At 44.7% G+C, this 27,286-nt stretch overlaps 1 protein-coding gene across 7 annotated transcripts in view; it reads right to left on the reverse strand.

The window, feature by feature from the left end:
- dlg3 (discs, large homolog 3 (Drosophila)) overlaps window positions 1-27,286 on the reverse strand; it is a 1,021,949-nt gene that overhangs the window by 865,816 nt on the left and 128,847 nt on the right. For all 7 annotated transcript variants that reach the window (XM_072505485.1, XM_072505481.1, XM_072505482.1 and 4 more), the window contains one exon: window positions 14,534-14,670. In XM_072505485.1, coding sequence (XP_072361586.1) covers window positions 14,534-14,670 — 137 coding nt within the window. The remainder of the gene's footprint in view (window positions 1-14,533; window positions 14,671-27,286) is intronic.

Here is a 27,286-nt window from a genome sequence, read left to right on the forward strand (position 1 = left end):
GTTCCTAAATCGACAAAAGTGCAAACCCCAAATCTAAAAAGAATCCTCTGGCTCGCAACGCTGAAATCACCTGAGTACTGCTAAATACTGATTTCCGTAAAATTGAAGCTTCACAAAAGTTATCATACTTACCTAGTTATTTTTTATGGTAAAGTTCCTGTGGTGATGGCTCATTGCAATCGCAGATGCATGTGGCTAAAGAATCCCTGGCTGGGTTCTCTTTACCCAAAACCAAAAGGGATATGACAGAAAGACACTGAATGCTGATCCCATTACTCACCTGCTATTTATATTTCACAACTCAACATCTGATCCTTTGTGCTATGACTATCCAATGTGAATTGGGGCCAAAGGGAAATCAGATCTAAAACCTTTCTACAACCACATTAGCAGCAGGTTACTACCTACGCCCTAACCATGAACCTTCAAATGTAACACAAGATCCATATCTTTGCAGCCCAGAGTGACAGTAGTTGAAAATCCATTATCAAATTAGAATGGCTGAGGCTACATTCTGAACATTTTCACCACAATTGTTTTGATGATCTTGGAAATTAACCTAGATTGAGCAATTTTCCAGCTATTTGCTTAATTGCCTTAAATATTGAACCAATTGTTTTAAACAATTTTAAAATATCAAAAGTTTAGAACACTGTTTATTCTTCCGCAGATCAGCATCATCCATAAACCTGACATTACAGATAAATGCAAGTGAAAACAGCATACTTAATAAATTAATAATGGGCCAGTCCACAGCATTCATGTAATTAATAGGTGGTGTAATTCTAAGATACAGTACTTCAGGATTGTGAAGTCATGTTCCTGGATAGCATTACTCCCTACTGAGCACCACATTGGGAACTCATTCATGCAGATCTGAATTTAACTTCAGGAACAATTGCTATACATCAAAGTGAATAATCTATCTTCCCTCTGTTTTCTTCCACATAATGTGGGATGCCCTACTACGCTACCTCACAGGAAGCTGGAAGGAACCCACTGCCTGAAATCCAAGAAAAATGGGAGTAAAATTTGTATTTATATATTGTCTTATGACTGTAAAATCAATTTCAATTTGTTTCACACCGTTAATGATTTTTGGAGTCTGACTGCTATTCAGGTGGATGTGATAGTTTATGGTGATTGGTAGAAAGATTAGAGGGGACGATAGGAAACACATTTTCAGGGTGGTAGGTATCTGGAATTCACTGCCCAGATTGCTGGTTGAGGCAGAAACTCTCAACTCATTAAATAGGTACCTGGATCTGATTCTGAAGTAGGTGCTGGAAGGTGGACTTCGAATGGGCAGCTGTTTTTTTTTCTAGCTGGCGGAGACACAATGGGCTGAATGGCCTCTTCTGTGCTGTAATTTTTCCATGGTTTTATGTGCTTAACAATATTGTGCTAGTAATATCCCAAACATCAGTGATCAGTGAATCTGTTTTGTTTTGGTGGTTTTGGTCAAGGGAGAAATGCCGTAAAAGATTGGTGCTGGTGTGCCCCAACGTCACCTGCTGCTTCCTCTCCTTCCCCTAAGTCTACCTCACCTATGAATAGTTGATGGTACTGCTTTCCTTCACCCAGAAGCAAGAATGGCTTGCATAATAAGAGATACCTAGCTAAAGGGTTGTAAGGCAATAACTGCATAATTTGTTATCTGGCAGCTGGAAATACTCCTGGAAACCCACAACACAGAAAATGCTGTTATCCATAAGTTGCAGCTGGGATCCCTTTTATACTGCTCCAGGAGCTTTCTTCTCACTGGCTAGGCCAGCATTTGTTGCCCGTCCCAAATTGCCCTTGAGTGGATAGTGGTGAGTTGCCTTCTTGAGCTGTTGCCATCTACCTGGTGTAGGTACCCACACAGTGCTGTTAGGAAGAGAGTTTCTGGTTTGTGACCTCACAGCAGTGAAGGAACAACATTATGGTTCCAAGTCAGGATAGGGTATGGCTTAGATTTTCAAGGAAATATTTAAAAACTCAGCGAAGAATTATCCCAGCGAGAAAGAAAAGGGGCGGGATTCACTGATCCTGAGGTTAAGTGTTGACGCCGTTGTAAACGTCGTCACGTTTCTCGACGGCATCAACATGCCCTCAGGAGCAGCGATTCTCACCCCTACAGGGGGCCAGCAGGGCACTGGAGCGACCCACGCTGCTCCAACTGCCGTTCCCAGCGTGAGATGGGCGTCGCGGGTCTGCGCATGCGTAGTGGGACTGGCTCCTGTGTGCGCATGCGCAGTGGGACCGGCGCGCTTGCGCGCAGAAACGGTGGCTCCCTTCTCCACGCCAGCCCCGACGCAACATGGCGTAGGGCTACAGGGGCCGGCGGGGAACAAAAGAGGCCCCCAGTCCGAGAGGCCAGCCCGCCGATCGGTAGGCCTCGATCACGGGCCAGGCCACAGCGGAGGCCCCCCGGAGTCGGACGCCCCTCTCTCTCCCCCCCCCCCCCCCGCCACCAGGCTGCCCCCAGATGGATGGAAGCCAAGGTCCCGCCGGGTAAGACCACACATGGACAGCGCTGGTGGGACCTGGATTTTTTTTATGGCCAGCTCGGGCAGAGAATCTCTGGGGGGGGGGCCGTGTAGAGCGTCCCCTGACTGACACCACACCGATCGCGCCGGCGCTAATTCTCCGCTCTCCCGGCGATTCTCTGGCCCGTCCTGGGCTGAGAGAATCCCGCCCAAGGGTGCATATAAGGAAGTTAAGGATGGTATCAAATTGAAATAAACTGTGTACAATTATATGAAGGTTTTTGTGTACTTGGATTTTCAAAAGGCATTTGATAAAATGGCACGTCAAAGGTTGTGAATCAAAGTAAGAGTTTATGGTGTAAGAGGGTAACATATCAGCATGGATGGAGGATTTAATGGCTTATAGGAAGCAGAGATTAGGGGTAAATGGGTCATTGACGGGTTGGCAGGCTGTAACTAGGGAAGTGGCAGAAGGGTCAGTATTGAGGCCTTAACTATTTACAATCTACATCAAATGGCTTTGATGTACTTGGCACGTCATAACATTTAAGGCTATGGGCCAAGTGCTGGCAAATGGGATTAGGCAGGCAGGTCAGAAATGCATCTGTGCAGACTCGATGGGCTGAAGGGCCACTTCTGCACTGTATTATTCTGTGATGAGGAGATTGAATGTATAGTTGCTAAATTTGCTGACGACACCAAGGTAGGAAGGAAAGTAAAGTGCCAAGAGGAGGGAAAGAGTCTACAAAGGGATATGAATAAGTGCGTTGGGAAAGTTTTGGCAGGTGGAGCATAATGTGTGAAAATGTGAATTTGTCCATCTTGGTAGGAAAAATAGAAATGCAGTTTACAACTTAAATGGAGAGAGATAGCTGGACTCAGTGACACCGAGGGATCTGAATGCCCTGGTACATAAATCACAAAAACTTAGTATGAAGGTTCAACAAGTGATTAGGAAGGCAAATGGTATGTTGGCGTTTTTCCAAGAGGAATATCAAATTAGGGAAGTTTTACTGCAGCTGTGCAAGGCATTGGTGAGACCACATCTGGAGGACTGTGTACAGTTTTGGTCTGCTTATTTGATAAAGGATATAAATGCATTAGAAGCAGTTCAAATCAGGTTTATTCAATTCATTTCTGGGATGAAGGGCTTATAATATGAAGAAAGGCTGAACTTGTTGGGCCTCTCACCATTGAAATTTGGAAGAATGAGAGGCGATCTTACTGAAACAGATAAGGTCCTTAGGGGACTTGATAAGATAGATATTGGAAGGATGTTTCCTCTTTTGGGGAAGGCTAGAACTAAAGGACACAGTTTAGGAGTAAGAGGTCTCCCTTTTAAGGTGGTGATTGTCTTGTTAGGCTTTAGGTGTAGCATTAGCGGCTTCCTTGCGGTGCACTTGACAAAGGAAGGTTCAGACGTGGAGATAACTTCAACACGTTTATTAAACTATTTACACTTCTGTTACTCGGGTTCGACATTACTGCTAATCCTACTATAGCTACCCAGACTGACTAACCAGCTGCTGCAATCCACGTGGTGGGTGTAATATTGAATCAACCCTGTGTCTGTACTCACTGACTGTCTCCACTGGAAAGAGGCAGATCATGTGTGTGGTGTCTTTTATATATGGGTTGGTGTAATGCCCTCCTGTGGTCGTGTTACCTCTGTGTGTATCGTGAATGTCCATTGGTCGTGTCTTATCTAACTAATCTATTGGTTGAGTGTGTGTGTGTGATGTCTCTGGTGCTCCCTCTAGTGTCTAGCTAGCCTACATGTATTTACATTAACCCCTTGTGTATTTACAGTGATGCAAATTACCACATCCCCCCTTTTTTATATGTTACATATTTTCTGTACACTTTAAGAAATTGAACAAAAAACAGGTAAATAAGTTAAGGTATATACAAGTCATGGGAACAGTGATTAACAATAAGTCCAAATCATTCGTGTGAGTCCAAAAACCATCAATCATCATGGTCAAATGTCTCTCTTGGTTATGAACGCCATCAACGTCCCTGTGCCACAGAAGTGGTCAAATCACTTCGCTGTCTGATTTGGAGTCCCTTTCTTTTCGATGTTTGTGATGGTGCTGTCGGATGACATCTTGTTGCTGATAAGGTATTGACGTTGACATCAACAGTATCATTCGAGGTCATGGATGTGCCATATGTTGAAGTTGGATAAGACTGTACATACTGGTTCTGGCCACATGCTGTGCAGGAAGGGTGATCCTGCTGAGAACCGTTGAAGCTTGTCGAATTAGAAACAGAATTGCTGCTCACATAAATACCTGGTGATGGTGTGAAACTAGAACCTTGCTTCTGATAGGAATCTGCCGCCTGGCCAGGCTGGGGTGCAGCAAATCCTGGGCTGTAACTAAGGCTTCCAGTCTGTAGTGCAGATTGCGCTTGCAGTAGTCCTCCTTCTGTCTTGATTCCATTAGTGGGCAATCCGTAGTGCTGGCCTGTTTGAGAATATGCTGCATAGACTGCTGGCTGCCGCATGCCTGAATACTGGATTTGTCCAGCATGAGCTGTCATTGGCTGCACTGCTGGTGTGGAAAAAAATGTGTGGATATAGCTGTGGCGAATATTGGTGTAATTCCTCTTGGACTGTAGCCGCTGCTTGTTATTACTGACCCAGTGTAATTGTTAAGTGATCCATTTCCTGTCGTTGTGGCATCTGCTGTCACCCTGAGTGTGCCATCACTGAGGTTGCGGCATTCCCTGTCTGGAGTAAAGTCCGGCTTACGTGAATCAGAGTCGGCGTTTGGTTGCTCCCCATCTGGAGTCTGGTCTGTTTTAACTGAGTCAGTGTTGGTTTGTTGATGCTCCCCGTCCGGAATCTTTGCAGGTTCACTGGAGTCAGCTGAGATTTCTTGAAGCTGCACGTCTGGAGTCGGAACATGCAGGAACGCATTGACTTGTGGAGAGGTTCGAGCGAATGAGGGTGGAAGTATCGTGGTGTCACCGGAGTCACCAGTGGTCTCACAATGATCGTCGAGTGCTTCTGTACACACTAGCTGAGGTCTGTCACTTTGCACATCTTGCATGGGAAGTGGGATGCTGTCGTCATTCGCCTCACATACCGTGGGTAGAGCCTCAGTAGCTGCTTGTTGGTCACTTGGGTTGGGTAAATTGTCAGAGTCTTCATCTAGAACATAGAACATAGAACATTACAGCGCAGTACAGGCCCTTCGGCCCTCGATATTGCGCCGACCTGTGAAACCACTCTGAAGCCCATCTACACTATTCCCTTATTGTCCATATGTCTATCCAATGACTATTTGAATGTCCTTAGTGTTGGCGAGTCCACTACTGTTGCAGGCAGGGCATTCCACGCCCTTACTACTCTCTGAGTAAAGAACCTACCTCTGACATCTGTCTTATATCTATCTCCCCTCAATTTAAAGCTATGTCCCCTCGCGCTAGACATCACCATCCGAGGAAAAAGGCTTTCACTGTCCACCCTATCCAATCCTCTGATCATCTTGTATGCCTCAATTAAGTCACCTCTTAACCTTCTTCTCTCCAATGAAAACAGCCTCAAGTCCCTCAGCCTTTCCATATCTGGTGATGCAAACAATGTGGGTGGACTGTCATTGTCTTGTTGTTGTCCTTTATTTGGGCTTGGACTGTCATTGTCGCTTTGTTCTTCACTGTAGCATGATAGACCGTCATGGTCGTCTTGCTGTGCACTGAAGCATGGTAGACTGTCATAGTCTTCTTGCTGTTTACTTGAGCATGGCAGAATTGCATTGTCTGCCGCTAGTTGGTCAGAGGAGGTTGCTAGACGCTCATGGTCTTGTTCCTGCAAGGACTGCGTGTCTGAGTCTTGCATTGCTTCTATCGTGGAGGCTGTCCACGAGCTCACTGTGGAGGCTTGTGACACTGGAGTCACTTATTGTTCAATCTTGGTGTGGAGTCTTACGTGTTTTCTTTCGTAGAGTCAGAAACCCTGAGCAGTGCGTGGAACACGCTCTGTGTGGCAGCAGGCCGCTCTCTGTGGGCTTGTACCGCTCGCTATCTCATGGTTTCAGGCCGCAGCATAATCCTGCACTCACGAATCAAGATGTCGTAGATGCTGGGCTGAAGATCCTCAAATGCGAAGAACGAATCCCCGTCTATGTCAGGTTCAGTACGGGGGTCGCCATTTCTAATGAAGAATCCTTCGTCCGAGTCATAGTCTTCTAGGACCATATCATCACTGTTTGCGTCTGAGCTGGCATTGGGCTTGCGAGGTCCAGAGAAAATGTAAAGGTCGGTTTCAAAGTATTCAAGGTCGGAATATTCGGTTTGGGCATAGGTAACTGCTTGTTGCAGGGTTCTTCGGAGGTTAATTTCATTTCCTGGTTCAATTTGAGGCATTGTGCTGTCATTCCAGGTGAAAGAAGGTTGTTTTATGGCTTTAAAAGATTTTTTCTTTGATTTGGGACATTTCCCCTTTAAATGGGCATGGACCGGGGCCTCTGACGTCATGACGCATGTGACATCATACGTAGGAAGCGTGGGCATGGGCAAACGGACGTTCCCGTTCTGTGCGCTTCTCGCGCAACTGCGCATGTGCAGTCCCTTTAGAAAGATGATGCCGATCAAAATTGTTCTCTGCTCCGGGATCTCGACCTCGTGGTGAGTACTGGCGCTTCTCTTACCTTTTCTTGCTGGTTGGAGTGTGTTTTCCTCCCAGTATTTGTCGAATTTGTCCTGGACTGCCTGGAAGTTGCTCCTGTGTTGCTTTTTGGAGAAGTTGAATTTTTAAAAGATTTCTTCTGCTCTGGCACCGGCGATGGTGAGCAGAAGCTCTGCCTTTTCAGCATCGGCCACATCTTGTAGGTCGGCTGCGACCAGGAAGATTTCAAACCTTTGCCGGAATGTCCACCAGTTTTCGCGGAGATCGTCGTGGCACTGGAGCTGCTGCGGAACCGGGATCTTGCCTGAGTATCGTTGCTGGTAGTCACTGTATGCTGAGGTATGGCTATATGGATTGAAACAGTTCACTGCTGGTACCATGTCTTGTTATGCTCTCGGTGTAGCAAAAGCGGCTTTCTTGTGGTGCACTTGACAAAGGAAGGTTTAGACGTGGAGATAACGTCAACACGTTTATTAAACTATTTACACTTCTATTACTCGGGTTCGACATTACTGCTAATCCTACTATAGCTACCCAGACTGACTAACCAGTCTGCTACAATCCACGTGGTGGGAGTGATATTGAATCAACCCTGTGTCTGTACTCACTGACTGTCTCCACTGGAAAGAGGCAGATCATGTGTGTGGTGTCCTTTATATATGGGTTGGTGTATTGCCCTCCATGTTACCTCTGTGTGTATCGTGAATGTCCATTGGTCGTGTCCTATCTAACTGATCTATTGGTTGAGTGTGTGTGTGTGATATCTCTGGTGCTCCCTCTAGTGTCTAGTTGGCCTACATGTATTTACATTAACCCCTTGTGTATTTACAGATGCACATCACCACAGTGATAATATTTTATTTTCTCAGGGTCACTGAATTTATTTAAGGCTGAATGGAAATGTTCTTTATAGACAGGGGGCTTAAGGGGGCAGGCAGGAAAGTGGAGTTGAGACCGCAATCAGTTCAGCCATGACCGACTGAATGGTGGAGCAGGCTCAAAGGGCCCAAGTCTACTCCTGCTCCTAAGTCCTATGTGCCTATTTAAAAGCTGCTGCCACTGTGCGCCGATGGTGGAGCGAGCAAATGTTTAAGTTGGTGGATGGGGTGCTAATGAAGTGGGCTGCTTTGTACTGGATGATGCTGTGCTTTTTGAATGTTGTTGGAGCTGCTGCATTTATCCAGACAAGTAGAGTGTCTTTCTTGTGCCTTGTAGATGATGGATACACTTTAGTCATCAAAAAGTGAGTCAAGGGCCTGTTATCAGATAATAACAGTGTAAAAAACAGTAGGGAAGGGACAGGGTATGTTAAAAGGACTAGCCTTATGGTTTTGTCCCTGAACGCGCGGAGCATTTGAAATAAAATTGATGAATTAATTGCACAGATAGATGTAAAGGGATATGATATAGTTGGGATTATGGAGACATGGCTCCAAGGTGCCCATGGATGGGAATTAAACATTGAAGGCTATTCAGTTTTTAGAAAGGACAGAAAAAGGTGGTGGAGTTGCATTGTTTATTAAAGAAGATATTTATAAAATATTGAGGCCGGAGTTAAGAAACATCAAGGGGCAAAAAACATTTGTAGGGGTGGTATACAGACCACCAAACCACAGTGGTAATGTTGGGAAAAGCATTAGGCAGGAAATCAGAGATGCATGTGATAAATGAACATCTATAATTATGGGCGAATTTAATCTGCGTATAGATTGGGTGACTCAAATTAGACACAGTACAATAGAGGAGGAATTTCTGGAATGTACACGGGATGGTTTTCAGGACCAATACATTGAGGAACCAACAAGGGAACAGGCCATCTTGGATTGGGTGTTGTGCAATGAGAAAGGATTAGTTTACAATCTAGTCGTGAGAGAACTCTTGGGGATGAGTGAACTTTGTATGGTAGAATTTTTCATCAAGGTGAATTGAGGTAGTTGATTCAGAGGCCAATGTCCTGAACCTCAATAAAAGTAACTATGATGGTATGATGCATGAGCTGGCGATGACAGACTGGGAAACATTACTGACAGGAAGACAGCGGGCAGACATTGGCAGGCATTCAAGGAACGAATAGGGAAACTCAAAAAGTTGTTTATTCTATTTGGCACAAGACTAGAAAGGGATCTGTGGCCAAACCATGGTATACAAGGAAAATTGGACATAGTATTAGATTCAAAGGAGAGGCATACAAACTAGCAAGAAAAAGCAATGGACCTGAGGATTGTGAACAGTTTAAAATTCAGCAAACACAGACCAAGGGATTGATTAAAAAGGGGAAAATACAATTTGAAAGAAAACTAGTGGGGAACATAGAAACTGACTGTAAACGTTTCTACGGGTATGTGTATGGAAAGAGAAAAAGATTAATCAAAACTAATGTCCCTTACAGTCCGAAACGGGGGAATTCATAACAGGCAACAAAGAAATGGGCGAGGAACTAAATTCATATTTTGCTTCTACCTTCACAAAGGAATAATTAATCGGAAGGTCTGAGAAGCACAAGTTTTAGTGAGGATTTGAAGGAAATTAGGATTAGTAAAGAAGTGGCTTTGGGGAAATTAATGGGATTGAAGGTGGACAAATCTCCAGGGCCTGATAATCTGCATTCCAGAATACTTAAGGAAGTGGCCCTAAACATAATAGATCCACGGGTGGTAATTTTCCAAAATTCTTTAGACGCTGGAATGGTTCCTACAAATTGGAGGGTAGGGAATGTAACCCTGCTATTCAAAAAGGGTGGTAGAAAGAAAACAGGGAGCTATAGACAAGTGAGCCGAAGATCCATAGTAGGGAAGTTGCTGGAGTCCATTGTCAAGGATTTCATGGCACATGGAAAGCAGTGGTGGAATCAGACAAAGTCAGCATAGATTTACAAAAGGAAAATCATGCTTGCAAAATCTACTAGAATTCTTTGAAGGTGTACCTAGTAATGTTGACCAGGGATGTGGGGCGGGATTCTCTGACCCCCCCTGCCGGGTCGGAGAATCGCCGGGGGGCCAACATGAATCCCGCCCGCCGCTCCGACGCCGGTCGTCGAATTCTCTGGCACCGGTTGTTTGGCAGGGCGGGGATCACGCCCCGCCGGTCAGGGGCCGTTGGCAGTGGCCCCCACGGCGATTCTCCGGTCCCCAATGAGCCACGCGGCCACCCGTTTTCGGCCAATCCCACCGACGTGAATTACACAATGTCTGTGCCGGCGGGACCTGGCTCTGAGGGCGGCCTGCAAATTCCTCGGGGGGGTGGGGGGCGGGCGCAGGGGGTCCGGCCCCGGGGGGCCCCCCACGGTGGCCTGGCCCGCAATCAGGGCCCACCGATCTGCGGGCGGGCCTGTGCCGTGGGGACACTCTTTCCCTCCGCACCGGCCTGTGTAAAGCTCCGCCATGGCCAGTGCGGAGAAGAAACCTCCTGCGCATGTGCAGGAATCACGGCAGCGGTTCTGGGAACACGCTGGCGGTCCTGCACATGTGGTAACTCGCGCCAGCCTGCGGAGGCCCTTCGGCGCCGGTTGGCGCAGCGCCAACCACTCCAGCGCCGGCCTAGCCCCCGAAGGTGTGGAGGATTCCGCATCTTCCAGGCAGCCCGACACTGGAGTGATTCACACCACTCTTTGCCGCCGGTACGGCCCGCCCACCGGATACCGGAGAATCCCGCCCGTGGTTTATTTAGACTTCCAGAAGGCTTTCGACAAGGTCTCACATAGCAGATTTCTATGTAAACAGGAAGCAAAAAGTTGGAATAAATGGGTCTTTTTCTGATTGGCAGGCAGTGACTAGTGGGGTACTGCAGGGATCTGTGCTAGGATCCCAACTGTTCACATTATATATTAATGATGATTTGGACGAGGGAACTAAATGTGTTATCTCCAAATTTGCAGATGGTACAAAGTTGGGTGGGAGGGTGAGCTGTGAGGAGGATGCAGAGATGCTTCAGTAGGATTTGGACAGGCTGACTGAGTGGTTACATGCATGGCAGGTGCAGTATAATGTGGATAAATGTGAGGTTATCCACTTCGGTGCCAAAAATAAGAAGGTGGATCATTATTTGAATGGGTGTAAATTGAGAGAGGTGGATACTCAGCGAGACTTTGGTGACCTCGTGCATCAGTCGCTGAAAGTAAGTGCGCAGTACAGCAAGCAGTAAAGAAGGCAAATTTTATCTTGGCCTCCATAGCGAGAGGATTTGAGTATAGGAATAGAGATGTTTTACTGCAATTGTAGAGGGCATTGGTGAGGCCACACCTAGAGTAATGTGTGCAGTTTTGGTGTCCTTATCTGAGGAAGGATGTTCTTGCTATGGAGGGAGTGCAGCAAAAGTTTACCAGGCTGATTCCTGGGGTGGCAGGACTGTCATATGAGGAGAGATTAAATCGGTTAGGATTATATTCATTGGAGTTTGGAAGAGTGAGAGGGGATCTCATCAAAGCTTACAAAATCCTAACAGGATTAGAGAGGGTAGATTCAGAAAGAATGTTCTCGATGGTGGGGGAGCCCAGAACTAGGGGTCATAGTTTGAGGATAAGGGGCAAACCTTTTAAGACTGAGGTGAGGAGAAATTTCTTCACAAAGAGAGTGGTGAATCTGTGGAAGTCACTACCACAGAAAGTAGTTGATGCCAAAATGTGTATTTTCAAGAAGGAATTAGTTATAGCTCTTGGGGCTAAAGGGATCAAGGGATTTGGGGGGAAGGCAGGATCAGAGTATTGAACTCGATGGTCAGCTATGATCATAATGAATGGCAAGGCAGGCTTGAAGGGCCAATGGCCTTCTCCTGCTTCTATGTTTCTATGTTACTCACTGCAGAATTCCTAGCGTCACTGCAGAATTCCTGCCCCTCTACCAATAGTACTTATATGGCTGGTCCAGTTAAGTTTCTGGCCAATGGTAATCCCAGGATGTTGATGGTGGGTGGTTCAGCGATTGTAATGCTATTGTATACAGGGTGAGATTCTGTGATGAATGTAGAAATTGTTGCCGTTTATATTTCCTATTTCAGCAAGCAATGTTATTTAAAACCCCAGTTTAAAATGCATACAGGCAGTAAGTCTACTAAAGCTGTAATTAAAGAGTCATAAAAGTTGAGGTAATCATTCTTTTCAACCACTTTCTGGGTTACAGATAAAGGGCTAATGGAACATTGTTTTTATTTTGGATGGTTCCCAGCAGTGTAGATAATTTATGAGGGATTGTATTCAGTCCCAGCTAAGCAGGTCATGGAACAGAGCAGGATACAAATACAGTGGCTAGCAGGTCACAGAGACCCGGGTTCAATTCCCGACTTGGGTCACTGTCTCTGCGGAGTCTGCACGTTCTTCCTGCGTCTGCATGGGTTTCCTCCGGGCGCTCCAATTTTCTCCCACAGGTCCGAAAGACATGGGGCGCTATTCTCCCTCCCCACGCCGGGTGGGAGAATCGCCGGGGCGCCGCGCGAATCGCGCCATGACCCCCGCACGCGATTCTCCCAGCCCCCGGAAATCAGCGCCGTGCGATTCGCACTGGGCCGCTCGGAGAACCCGCGAGCGGCGATTCTCCAGCCGGATGGGCCGAGCGGCCGCTACGATATGTCAGGTTCCCGCCGGTGCTGTCCACCCCTGGTTGCTGCCAGCGGGAACTCTGCAGGAATGCTGGTGGGGGGGGGGGGGGCGGCCTGTGGGGGAGGGAGGGGGGCTCCTTCACCGGGGTATGGCCCGCAATCGGGGCCCACCGATCGGCGGGCCGGCCTCTCCCCCCCCGGGCCTACCTCCTTCCGCGCGCGGCCCCAGAACACCCAGGGGCCGGCTTGTGTAAGACGTTCCCTGCGCATGCGCAGGATGGCGCGGCCCAACTGCGCATGCGCAGGATTGGGCTGCCCCAACTGCGCATGCGCGGGTTGGCGTGGCACCCATTTAGCACCGCGTAAGGATGCTGGAGCGGCGTGAAAGGATGCTGGAGCGGCGTGAACCGCTCCAGCGCCATGCTGGCCCCCAGAATAGGTCGTGCCCGGGCCCTGTTCGCGCCGTTGTGAAAGACGATGGCGTTCACGACGGCGCGAACACTTGGCCTCCATATCGGAGAATCGCCCCCGTGTTTTTTTAGTAAATTGGATATTTTAAAGTCTCCCTCAATGTACCCGAACAGGTGCCGTAGTGTGGCAACTAGGGGATTTTCACAGTAACTTCATTGCAGTGTTAATGTAAGCCTACTTGTGACACTAATAAAATGTATTAATTATTAATATTGTAATTAATGGGAGGAGCCAGGTCTGTCTGTAGCTTGGCAGTCTATTGTAGGATTTTAAGTTGAACAGCAATTTTGCTAAATGTTATTCGGTTGAGCAGAAGTGTACTGGATCTGTTTTCGATAGGAACTCTCTCCAAAGGTATGCACAGCTAAGCAAGTAACCTGTTTTATTAACTTTATTGATAAGTGGCATTTGAACTGTATTGGTTTGCTTAATTGGAATTAAAGGCAGGTGTAGGTGATAAGTTAAACTTTTTCCTTTTATTTAATAACTGTTTACCTGATAATTGTAAAGCCATTTCTTTGATGTTAATGTTAATTCGGTGTTTAAATTACTTTTGTCTCTTTATAAATTTAGAGTACTCAATTTTTTTTTCACAATTAAGGGGCAATTCAGCGCAGCCAATCCACCCAGCCTGCACATCCTTGGACCGTGGGAGCGAGGCCCACGTAAACACGGGGGTGTGCGCAAACTCCACACGGATAATAACCCGGGGCCAGGACCGAATCCGGATCCTCAGCGTCGCGAAGCAGCAGTGCCAACCATTGCGTCACCGTGCCGCTGGCCATGCTGTGTTTAAATTAAAGTTTGTTTTAACATAAAAGATACCTATTGGTTGGATTCATCACTCCTGGGGTGAAATATCCTTTCCCCACAGTTTTACAAATAGAAAAATTGTTTCGGGGTCACGGCCAGTATGTGAACAAACGTTGGGGTTTGGTCCGTTATCCTAACAATTCTGTCTTGTTGGGGATGGTAATTTCCTGGTACTCGTGTGGTGTGAATGTTCATACACCAATCTCGCAAAGATTTGACGGCATGTTTGACAATGAAGATTAGACATGTATTTCCTATTTCTCCCCCCTACCCCCAGACCTCCTGCTTTTTTTTATCTCCCAAGAGATTAAGTAACCACCAGTGGGTGAGGCCTGTTGGAAAGCACAATACTTAATTATCCTAGGGCCAAGACTAGTCTTTTCCTGTCCATCAGTTTTGTATGTATCATGGCAGGCACACTGGATTCTGTGATTTCCTTTTTATTAAAAATCCTAGGAGAATGCTCTTTCCATTTTTACATCATGTAAAGTTACAGCCTGATGAAGAGTTTACACCTGACTGACAAGTTAAGTGTTTCCAACATTTTCTGACCTTGTTTCAGATTTTCAGCATTTGCAATGCTTTTGCTTTCTGTACAGCCAATTGAGTTGCTCACCTCTGGACTGAGAAGTTCAATGCTTGTGAATTCTGATGTCCTCCCCACCTCAGCTGAAAACAGGTTGCTTGCTACAAGGTTCTGATCAGTAAGTTTCAGTGCAGCAACTAAAGTCACTTCATAAAATTCTTGTATATCTTGAAAAAGAAAAACAGAAAATATGATACTTAGAAAACAATTTAAAAATCTTAAAAGTCCAAAAGTCTCACTTGCAGGTTTTTACATTAACCCCTTACCACCCCAAAATAAAAGATACCTGGATACATTTTCCTCAGTAGTGAATTTTGTGCTGAATTCACAGTTAAATTACATTCTACCATTTAATGTAACTCCTCCCACACCAACTCAACTTTCCTCAGTGCACACTGATTATTTATTTATGATTAAGCTTTCTAAATAACGTTAGAAACTTAAAACAAAAACTTGACATTAAAATATTTAAAATGCATTTGTTATGGACCAGGTTTTAGAGAACCCCAAAGTGTATCATGGAGTTCACCTGACCCACAACCTTTACTAGATTGTGGTATGGGGAGCACATGGCCCACTCTACAGGTGTGGTACAGCAGAAATGGAAAAGTACTTTTTAAAGCAAAACAATGTTTATTCTATGAACTCAAGTTAACCTTTTTAAAACATACAGCGAACATCTTAGCAACCATTAATTCAAATACAACCCCCAAAGACTACAACACTAAGTAAACCTTTAAGCTTTCCTTTTTAACATCAATACGACTTAAAAACAAAACCTTTATCAGAAGCACATCAGGTTAAAGTCACTACTGAAAACATTTATAATTCTGAATTTACCAAATGATCAAGAGATAGTCTTTTGATGGCAGAGAGAACAGCGGTACATCTGCTTGGTCTGGCTTCAGCTCCAAGACTGAAAAAGAAACTAAAACACACCCTGCAGCTTGCTCAAAAACGAAAGTAAAATCTGACAGACAGCCCAGCTCCACCCACACTCTGACATCACTGCAGTAATATGAGCAGCCAAACAGTTCTTAAAGCGACATTCTCATGACACCCCCCCCCCTAGAAAAGAAAACCCATCAACTTCAAGATGGTTTCATTTTTCACCTTTTCACTATCCTTTAACAAATGCACACAGTAAATATACTTTGTTTCAAAAATCAACACACGCAAACAGGTATAATAATATAGTCCATTTTTTTTTCGTTTTTCTTCCTCCAACTGAAATTGCTTCCGTTCACAAAGCATCGTGACAAAGCATCGGCTATCACATTTTCTCGTCCTGCCACATGTGCTATTATTAAATGAAATGGCTGCAACAATAAACTCCAGCAAAACAGCCATGCATTGTTATTCCAGAAACGCTCTAAAAACGTCAACGGATTATGATCAGTATATATAATGGTGTCAGACGGATTGCTGGTCACATAAATGTGAAAATGTTGCAAAGCCAGCACCAAACTCAAAGTCTCCTTCTCAATCGTGGAATACTTTTTCTGGCGAGAATTCAATTTCATTGAAAAATAACCAATAGGCCGCTCTTGCCCTTTGTCGTCATCTTGTAGAAACACCCACATCACTCGCATCAACCGCCACTTTGAATGGTTTTGTATAATTTGGGATGGCTAACACAGGAGCAGTGGTTAACACAGCCTTCAGGCCGTCGAATGCCTGTTGACACTCCGCTGTCCACTGGAATTTGTTACGCTTCTTGAGCAAGACCGTCAGTGGAGCGACCACACTGCTAAAATTGGGTACAAATTTCCGGTAAAATCCACTCATACCAAGAAATCGCATTATTTCCCATCGTGTCGAGGGTATTGGAAACTCCCCAATAACTTTTCGACCCTGTCTGATTTTATGGCCAAGGACAGTGACTAGGGCCTTTCCAAATTCACTTTTGGCTAGGTTTATCACCAAACCCGCCTCCTGAAGTCAATCGAATAACTCCATCAGATGTTTTAAATGTTCTTTCCATGTCTGGCTGAAAATTGCCAGATCGTCGATGTACACCGCACAATTGGGTAATCCTGAAACGACTTTGTTAGTTAACCATTGAAATGTGGCTGGGGCGTTTTTCATGCCAAATGGCATAACTTTGAATTTGTAACTACCATCTGGAGTCACAAAAGCTGAAATCTCCTTTGCCCTTTCGGATAAAGGTACCTGCCAGTAACCTTTAAGTAAATCCAGTTTGGAAATAAAAGCTGATTGTCCCACTTTCTCAATGCAATCCTGCAAACGTGGGATAGGATAAGAGTCCGTTCTTGTAACTGCATTAACCTTTCTATAGTCCACACACAACCGTCTGGTTTAGGTACTATCACTATGGGTGAGCTCCATTGGCTACAACCCACTGCAATTATGCCATTTTTAAGCATTCTCTCAATCTCTTTGTTAACCTGTGCCAATTTTAAAGGGTTAAGTCTGTATGGATGTTGTTTGATTGGAACAGCATTTCCCACATCTACATCATGTATCATTTTAGTACTTGCCAATTTATCTCCACAAACTTGCCCACGTAATATTAATAACTCTTTCAGGTCAGTCCGTTTTTCCTCTGGAAGGTAACTCAACAATTTATCCCAATTTTAAGAACATCCTCGTTTTCCAATTTAGTTTGAGGTATGTCAAATTCACAGTCATCTGGATTTGGTTCGTCACTTTGAGTTAGAATCATTAAAACCTCCTCCTTTTTCTCTCCTTCCCTTTCAAAGTACCTTTTAAGCATATTCACATGATACACTCGGTGAGTCTTCCTTCTATCTGGTGTTTGTACCACATAATTCACCTCACTTAATTTCCTTTCAATCTGATAAGGTCCACAAAACCTTGCTTTTAAAGGTTCACCTTCCACTGGTAACAATACTAAAACGTTATCTCCACAGGCAAAACTACGAACTTTGGATTTCTTGTCGGCTACCCGTTTCATCACATTTTGTGCAACTTTTAAATGTTGTCTAGCCAATTCACCTGCTCTATTTAATCGTTCCCTAAAATTTGACATGTAATCCAATAATGTAATTTCCGATTTCTCACCCACCAATTTTTCCTCAATAAATTTAAGTGGTCCTCGTACCTCATGACCAAACATTAGTTCAAAAGGACTAAATTTGATTGACTCATCCCTAATTGCAAGCAGTACGAATGGAATTCCTTTATCCCAATCCTCCGGATAATCTTGACAATAAGCCCTCAACATTGTCTTTAATGTCTGATGCCACCTTTCGAGCTCCCTGCGATTCTGGACGGTACGCAGTTGATTTAAATTGTTTTATTCCTAAGCTATCCATAACTTCTTTGAATAACCTTGAGGTAAAATTCGATCCTTGTTCCGATTGAATTTCTGTGGGTAGTCCATATCTAGTAAAGAATTTAAGTAACTCCTCCACAATCTTTTTAGCTGTAATATTATGTACTGGAATGGCCTCTAGAAACCTCGTAGACACATCCATTGTAGTCAAAAAATATTGATTCCCACTTTTTGTTTTAGAAAGCAGTCCTACGCAATCAATTCGGACCCTTGTAAAAGGTTCCTCAAATGCTGGAATGAGTATTAAGAGTGCTGGTTTTATCACTGTTTGAGGTATCCCTATCCCTTGACATGTGTGACATGATTGACAAAATTGAACTACATCTTTATGTAGTCCAGGCCAATAAAAATGTTTCTGGATTTTAGCTTGAGTTTTCCTTATTCCCAAATGACCTCCCACTGGTACCTCATGTGCAACTCGCAACACCTCCTTTCTATGCCCTACCGGCAATACTACTTGATGAACTTCTGCCCACTTTTCATCCGCCTGCATATGTAAAGGTCTCCATTTTCTCATCAAGACATCACTTTTACGGTAATAACACTCTGGTATACACACAGGTTCCTCTTCTGTGTATGCTTTCTGATACATCCGTTTTATTTCTACATCTTTTTGTTATAACTCCGCCAATTTTCCTGAACTAAAAATATCCGCCTCATCCTCCACCTGTTCTTTTCCAACCATCTGATCAAAAATCATTTCTGATAATTGCACTTCACCTCCATCTTCACTCTCTGATTTCTCCTCTTGTCTTAACCTGTGACTTTGCGGCCTTGTTACTACACAATCCGGAAAAATCCCAGGATATTCATCCTTCAATACTTCAGCTGTCTGATTTTCCACTGGCTTATCAACCACAGTAGGCATCACTCCCACCTGCGATCCAGCTATATCATTACCCAAGATAAACTGTATTCCTGGACAAGATAGTTTCACTATTACTCCTACTATCACTTCACCACTCTTCACTGGACTTTCCAACCTTACCTTATATAATTGAACACTACTCTTCTCATCCTGAATTCCACAAATACCACCTTTTCTGGCAACATTCTTCCCAAACTACATAACTCCTCATCTCTTATCATTCAAGATTGACTAGCTCCCGTATCTCTTAAAATTGTGACTTCTTTACCTGCTCCTCCTGATACACCTGAGTAAACTTTACCCACACAAGTAAATTCTTTGAAGAGATCTGGCACCTTCGTATCAAACACCTTTTGATCAGGCTGTACAATCTTTTGCACCTCCTTCGCTTCACTTGGGCTTTCCTTTGCCACTCTAACAAATCCCACTGTCTTATCCTGTTTGCCACATCAGCCTTCCCAGTGCTTTTCCTCAACCACAAACACTGACTTTGCATGGCCTAGTTTATTACAGTGAAAACATTTGAAACTTTTCATGTCTGTTCCACCCTCCTGGATTTCTTTTTTAATCTGAGGTACACTCACCTTATTATCTCCCATCAGATCATCTTTACCTTTACCACTTGAGTATTTCTCATGTCCCCAGTGTCTATCCCTCACAGGCTGAAACTGATGTCGGAAACCAAGCTTTGATTTATGAACTAATTCATAATCATCTGCCATTTCTGCTGCTAATCTCGCAGTTTTAACCATCTGTTCTTCCACATGAATTCACCAAATTTTTTTCCTGAAAATTCTAAACCTTTGTCTGTATGCTTCAGGCACTAGTTCATAAGTACCAAAGATGGATTTTTTCCACCTCCTCATACGTCCCAGTTACCTCCTCCGGTAGTGATGCAAACACTTCACTAGCCCTACCTATCAGCTTTGTTTGAATCAGTAATACCCACATCTCCTGTGGCCATTTCATTTGTTTAGCCACCTTCTCAAATGAAATGAAAAAGACTTCCACCTGCTTCTCGTCAAATCTTGGCAATGCTTGGACATATTTAAATAGATTTCCACCAAACCTTCTACTTTGACTCTCTTTCTCACTATCCTGCCCACTATCATCCAACTGTACGTTTCCCTTTACGCCTGCCAATTTTAACTGACTGTCATGTTTCATGGCCATTTTCTGAAGTTCAAACTCTCTCTCTTTATTTTTTCCCTGATCTGTATCTCCCTTTCTCTTTCGTTTTGTTCTGCTAGGGCTATTCTTTCTGTTTTCCTTTCTTTTCTCTTTTTCCTCTCTCTCTCTTTCTTTTTCCTCTCTCTCTCTTTCTCTTTCTTTTTCCACTCTCTCACTTTCTCTTTCTCCTCTCTTTCGTATTCAAACTGCTTTAATTCTTTCTCATATTCCATTTGTTTAATTCGTAACTGAATTTTTGCTATTTCCAATGAGTCAAACTGTATCTCAGGCAACTTTAAATGCTTAGCCACCGCCATAATTATCTCATCTTTTCGCATTTTGTCAGGTAATGTTAACTGCAATGTTTTTGCCAAATCTAACAGTCTGCTTTTAGTTTCTGTCCGTAAGGTACTGCGTGTGACCATCTCCACCCACAAAAACTTCAGAGCCTCTGAAAGAGCCATTGTCCACAACACACTCCCTATTTAAACTAAAATACCACACATGAAAAGCACCCACAGTATGCTCACCCCTCACTGTCTTTAAGTTCACTCAGCCAATCCAATAGATAGACTTTTAGCCCCCTTGAGCCCCCAATTTGTTATGGGCCAGTGTTTAGAGAACTCCAAAGTGTATCATGGAATTCACCTGACCCACAACCTTTACGCGATTGTGGAATGGGGAGCACACGGCCCACTCTACAGGTGTGGTGCAGCAGAAATGGAAAAGTACTTTTTAAAGCAAAACAATGTTTATTCTATGAACTCAAGTTAACCTTTTTAAAAGAAACAGTGAACATCTTAGCAACCATTAATTTAAATGCAACCCCCAAAGACTACAAAACTAAGTAAATATTTAAGCTTTCCTTTTTAACATCCATACGACTTAAAAACAAAACCTTTATCAGAAGCACATCAGGTTAAAGTCACTACTGAAAACATTTATAATTCTGAATTCACCAAATGATCAAGATATAGTCTTTTGATGGCAGAGAGAACAGCAGTACACCTGCTCTGTCTGGCTTCAGCTCCAAGACTGAAAACGAAACTAAAACACACCCTGCAGCCTGCTCAAAAACTAAAGTAAAAAGCTGTTAGGACCAGCTCCACCCACAGTCTGACATCACTGCAGTAAAATGAGCAGCCAAACAGTTCTTAAAGTGACATTCTCATGACACATTTTAGAAATGCATTCAGCTTGCTTTGAATCCCTTTGGGTAATCAAATCTACACCGCCTCTAGTCAATGCCTGCTTCTTATGAGCTGCTATTTCTGACTGGTAATCATTGGATTGCAGGGGTGGGAAACAATCCACCCCACTTCACTGTCAAGTGGGTGTGTTTGTTTGTTTGTTTTGGAAAAGGTCATGGCAGTGACATAACATTGGCTCCAGCTTGGAAGAAGACAAAGAAACATCTTGTGTGGCGAAGATTTGACTGTGGGACTCTTCATGTAATTTTCCTCTTGCTTTCAATCTGGATCACTTGAAATTGGGAACGCTTCAAAAGGAAGCTTTTGGGAGGTGTTTCCACATTCATGAAATTTGGCACTTTCTGTTTAATACACCCCAGAACCTTTATAACAGCCTGTTTGGAGGTTTAAGCACAATTAATTGGATCTTAGCAGTGTTAACACCTCAGACTCACTTTCTAAGTCATCGTCCTCCCCCGTGTCTAATATGTACACTATTTAATATAAACGGAAAACACTTGAAAAGAACAGACCTTAATTTTGGTGGTTACTGCCACCTTAGTACACGTCTCTAAATTAACCTGTAATGCTTTGCCTCCCTATTTTTGTGATGTCTCCTTTCTGAGGAACATATCCAAGATAGTTTGGCTCAAGCTTGGATTATTCTCATATTTCATGACTACTCTAGATTCAGTTTATCAACTGACAGTATGTATATTGTCAGATCGAGTTCTATTCATTCCTATCTGAAAGTAGGTTTGATTTTTTTCAAACTTCAATCAGAGAATTCTGTGCAGTAAACTTGTCACCTGATATTGATCTTTATTGTGCACTATACAATTGAAGAATGTTGGCACTCAGACATGTTTCACACTTTATCCCTCAGTCTCAAAGCATATTGCAAAATGTCTCACAATGTCCTCCATGTTCTGAAGTAGAACTCCTCACGTTGCTTTAAAGATTAGGAAGCATGACATGCAGAAGAAGACAGCAGTCATCCACTTTGTGTTGGGCCTCCAGAGACTGGGCAAAACATAAGACACTTCTGAAAAGGGGATTTAATTAACTTCTGTCTGCAACTGTCTTTAGGTTTTCCGATGCCTTGGGGACATTCTGTTTCCCAAAAGTGAGGAAAAGATTGGCAAGACCTACAGACCCAAGACCTGGAGAGAAGTCACAGAGCAGAATCATCTTGAGGACTTGTACTCAATTGAGGAAACACTTCAAAAAAACCTGACAAGAGCAGCACAGGTGAATGTGGCTCTCTATTTCTCCACCTCTTTCAATAACAACATGCGCAGCCTCCTGTCTAACAGTCTGATCAATTCTTACTCCTGCAACATGACCAATCAAGGGCACACTTAACCATCTTTCATTCTCACACCAAACACACATTCAACTCTTGCTTGCTGCCTTCAACGCAGCTGTCAATAGCATTCTGGTAACAACTTCAGATAAGGAACTGCTCTCAAGCTTTGTACCTCAGTTCACATTCCAGTTACCTGCTCTTCATTCAACACATTCCACAACCTGCTTGCATCTTACTTTCCTTTCTCTCTCAGCATACATATTACATGCAGAAGCCCGAAGTATTTGGACTTTGTGTTATAAAAGCCGCTAATTACCTGTGGTGGCTCGAGCAATACTAGGAAGACTTACAGTATAACTGAACAAGGGTTTATTGGTAACACGTAAAGGCCAACTATACATCGGCACAGAGTCACTAAACAGGTCTTTACTCTTGATCTCCAGGGTCCACTTTGCCTGGGACCTGCTCCCAGGGTCCCATGCCTTTCCCCCATTGATTGGAGTTTCAACGCTCCTGCTTGATAGGTCCTGAGCTGGTCATGGACCACGAGGGCTCGTCCCTTAAAGGAGCCATGTTACACATTCCTTCCCTCTTAAATCTCTTAATAACATATTTACAGTACAGGTCATGTACAATTACGATATACAATATAACGGTTGAGAAACACAAGGGGAGAGAGTCCATAACAGTTCCTCACAATGTCAATCTGTCGGGAAATTTTATGGGTCTCGCAGTCCTCCAACTGGTTCCTCCAATTCTGAGGTAGCAACATTGCCACCCGTGGAACAGTGTCTCTGATATTCGACCAATAACAGAGCCTTATGGTCAGATATTATTGTGAAACATCGCCCATAGACATACTGGAGACATTTTTTGATCCCGTAAATTACAGCAAGGCATTCTTTCTTGATCTGTGCGTATTTCCCCTCGACATCAGAAAGTGTTCTGAAGGGGAAAGCTATTGTCCTCTCTGAGCCACCTTCCATTTTATGGTATCAGAATGTCCTTATTCCTTTTTTAAAAAAAAAATTTCATTAAGGTATTTGCAAAAATTTTATGACAATAACAAAAACAATGACATTGACATGGTAAAATAAACATTTCCCCACCCGACCCAATCGTCACATACCTCAACCATTTAACACCTATCCGACAGCCCCCCCTCCCCAAAAATGCTGCTTCTGCTGACATTTTAATTTTCCCCGAAAAAGTCGACGACGGCTGCCACCTCTGAGAGAACCCCAACATTGACCCTCTTAAGGCAAACTTTATTTTCTCCAGACTGCGAAACCCAGCCATGTCACTAACCCAGGTCTCCAAACTCGGGGGCTTCGAGTCCCTCCACATTAAAAGGATCCGTCTCCGGGCTACTAGGGAGGCAAAGGCCAGGACGTCGGCCTCTTTCAATCCCTGAACTCCCGGATCGTCTGACACTCCAAAGTCGCTACCTCTGGACTCGGCACCACCCGAGTTCCTAGCACCGTGGACATTGCCTTCATAAACCCCTGCCAAAACCCTCTGAGCTTCGGGTATGCCCAGAACATGTGGACATGGTTTGCTGGGGTTCCCGCGCACCTCACACATCTATCTTCTACCCCGAAAAACTTGCTCATCCCCGCCACCGTCATGTGTGCTCGGTGGACCACCTTAAATTGTATTAGGCTAAGCTTGGCACATGAAGAGGAGGAATTGACCCTGCTTAAGGCGTCCACCCATAGACCCGCACTTGCAAACATTTAAAACCATTCCCTGGTGGCAGTTTAAATTTATCCTCCAGCGCCTTCAAGCTGGGAAAGCTCTCATCCATAAACAGATCCCCCATCCTTCTAATTCCTGCCCTCTGCTAGCTCTGGAACCCGCCATCCAGCCTGCCCGGTGCAAACCTGGGGTTGTTACAAATCGGTGTCCAGACCGACGCACCCTTCACCTTCTTATACCTCCTCCATTGCCCCCAGATTCTCAGTGACGCCACTACTACCGGACTCGTGGAGTATCGGGCCGGCGAGAATGGCAGAGGTGCCGTTACCAATGCTCCCAGACTGCTGCCTTTACATGACGCGGCATCCAATCGCTCCCATGCCGACCCCTCCCCCATTACCCACTTCCTAATCATGGCTATGTTAGCCGCCCAGTAGTAGTTGCAGAAGTTGGGCAGCGCCAACCCACCCTCCCCCCGACTACGCTCCAACCACATTTTCTTCACCCGTGGGGTTTTATTTGCCCATACGAAGCCCGAGATGATCTTGTCCACCCGCTTGAAAAAGGCTTTAGGGATGAAGATGGGGAGGCACTGAAAGACAAACAGAAATCTGGGGAGGACCGTCATTTTCACGGTCTGTACCCTCCCCGCCAGTGACACGGGAGCATGTCCCATCTCCACCAACCGGGATAGATTAAGCTTATGCAGTGCCTCCCATTTCTGAGCCACCTGGATTAGAACAAAGAACAAAGAAAAGTACAGCACAGGAACAGGCCCTTCGGCCCTCCAAGCCCGTGACGACCATGCTGCCCGACTAAACTACAATCTTCTACACTTCCTGGGTCCGTATTCCTCTATTCCCATCCTATTCCTGTATTTGTCAAGATGCCCCTTAAATGACACTATCGTCCCTGCTTCCACCACCTCCTCCGGCAGTGAGTTCCAGGCACCCACTACCCTCTGTGTAAAAAACTTGCCTCGTACATCTACTCTAATCCTTGCCACTCACACCTTAAACCTATGCCCCCTAGTAATTGACCCCTCTAACCTGGGGAAAAGCCTCTGACTATCCACTCTGTCTGTGCCCCTCATAATTTTGTAGACCTCTATCAGGTCGCCCCTCAACCTCCGTCGTTCCAGTGAGAACAAACCGAGTTTATTCAACCGCTCCTCATAACTAATGCCCTCCAGACCAGGCAACATCCTGGTAAATCTCTTCTGCACCCTCTCTAAAGCCTCCACATCCTTCTGGTAGTGTGGCGACCAGAATTGAACACTATACTCCAAGTGTGGCCTAACTAAGGTTCTATACAGCTGCAACATGACTTGCCAATTCTTATACTCAATGCCCCGGCCAATGAAGGCAAGCATGGCAAATGCCTTCTTGACTACCTCCTCCACCTGTGTTGCCCCTTTCAGTGACCTGTGGACCTGTACACCTAGATCTCTCTGACTTTCAATACTCCTGAGGGTTCTACCATTCACTGTATATTCCCTACCTGCATTAGACCTTCCAAAATGCATTACCTCACATTTGTCCGGATTAAACTCCATCTGCCATCTCTCCGTCCAAGTCTCCAAACTATCTAAATCCTGCTGTATCCTCTGACAGTCCTCATCGCTATCCGCAATTCGAACAACCTTTATGTCATCTGCAAACTTACTAATTGAACCAGTTACATTTTCCTCCAAATCATTTATATATACTACGAACAGCAAAGGTCTCAGCACTGATCCCTGCGGAACACCACCAGTCACAGCCCTCCAATTAGAAAATCACCTTTCCATTGCAACTCTCCACCTTCAATGACCTAGCCAGTTCTGTATCCACCTTGCCAGCTCACCCCTGATCCCGTGTGACTTCACCTTTTGTACCAGTCTACCATGAGGGACCTTGTCAAAGGCCTTACTGAAGTCCATTTAGACAACATCCACTGCCCTACCTGCATCAACCATCTTAGTGACCTCCTCGAAAAACTCTATCAAGTTAGTGAGACACAACCTCCCCTTCACAAAACCATGCTGCCTCTCACTAATACGTCCATTTGCTTCCAAATGGGAGTAGATCCTGTCTCGAAGAATTCTCCCCAGTAATTTCCCTACCACTGACTAAGGCTCACCAGCCTGTAGTTCCCTGAATTATCCTTGCTACCCTTCTTAAACAAAGGAACAACATTGACTATTCTCCAGTCCTCTGTGACATCACCTGAAGACAGTGAGGATCTGAAGATTTCTGTCAAGGCCTCAGCAATTTCCTCTCTAGCCTCCTTCAGTATTCTGGGGTCAACCCCATCAGGCCGTGGGGACTTATCTACCTTAATATTTTTCAAGACGCCCAACACCTCATTTTTTGGGATCTCAATGTGACCCAGGCTATCTACACACCCTTCTCCAGACTCAACATCCACCAATTCCTTCTCTTTGGTGAATACTGATGCAAAGTATTCATTTAGTACCTCGCCCATTTCCTCTGGCTTCACACATAGATTCCCTTGCCTATCCTTCAGTGGGCCAACCCTTTACCTGGCTACCCTCTTGCTTTTTATGTACGTGTAAAAAGCCTTGGGATTTTCCTTAACCCTATTTACCAATGACTTTTTGTGACCCCTTCTAGCCCTCCTGACTCCTTGTTTAAGTTCCTTCCCACTTTCCTTATATTCCACACAGGCTTCATCTGTTCCCAGACTTCTAGCCCTGACAAATGCCTCAGTTTTCTTTTCGACGAGGCCTACAATATCTCTCGTTATCCAAGGTTCCCGAAATTTGCCGTATTTATCCTTCATCCTCACAGGAACATGCCGGTCCTGAATTCCTTTCAACTGACACCTGGAAGCCTCCCACATGTCAGATGTTGATTTACCCTCAAACATCCGCCCCCAATCCAGGTTCTTCAGTTCCCGCCTAATATTGTTATAATTAGCCTTCCCCCAATTTAGCACATTCACCCTAGGACCACTCTTATCCTTGTCCACCAGCACTTTAAAACTTACTGAATTGTGGTCACTGTTCCCGAAATAATCCCCTACTGAAACTTCTACCACCTGGCCAGGCTCATTCCCCAATACCAGGTCCAGTACCGCCCCTTCCCTAGTTGGACTGTCTACATATTGTTTTAAGAAGCCCTCCTGGATGCTCCTTACAAACTCTGCACTGGCTAAGCCCCTGGCACTAAGTGAGTCCCAGTCAATATTGGGGAAGTTGAAGTCTCCCATCACAACAACCCTATTA

Source organism: Scyliorhinus torazame, chromosome 5 (assembly GCF_047496885.1).
Source record: "Scyliorhinus torazame isolate Kashiwa2021f chromosome 5, sScyTor2.1, whole genome shotgun sequence".
Lineage (NCBI taxonomy): Eukaryota > Metazoa > Chordata > Chondrichthyes > Carcharhiniformes > Scyliorhinidae > Scyliorhinus > Scyliorhinus torazame.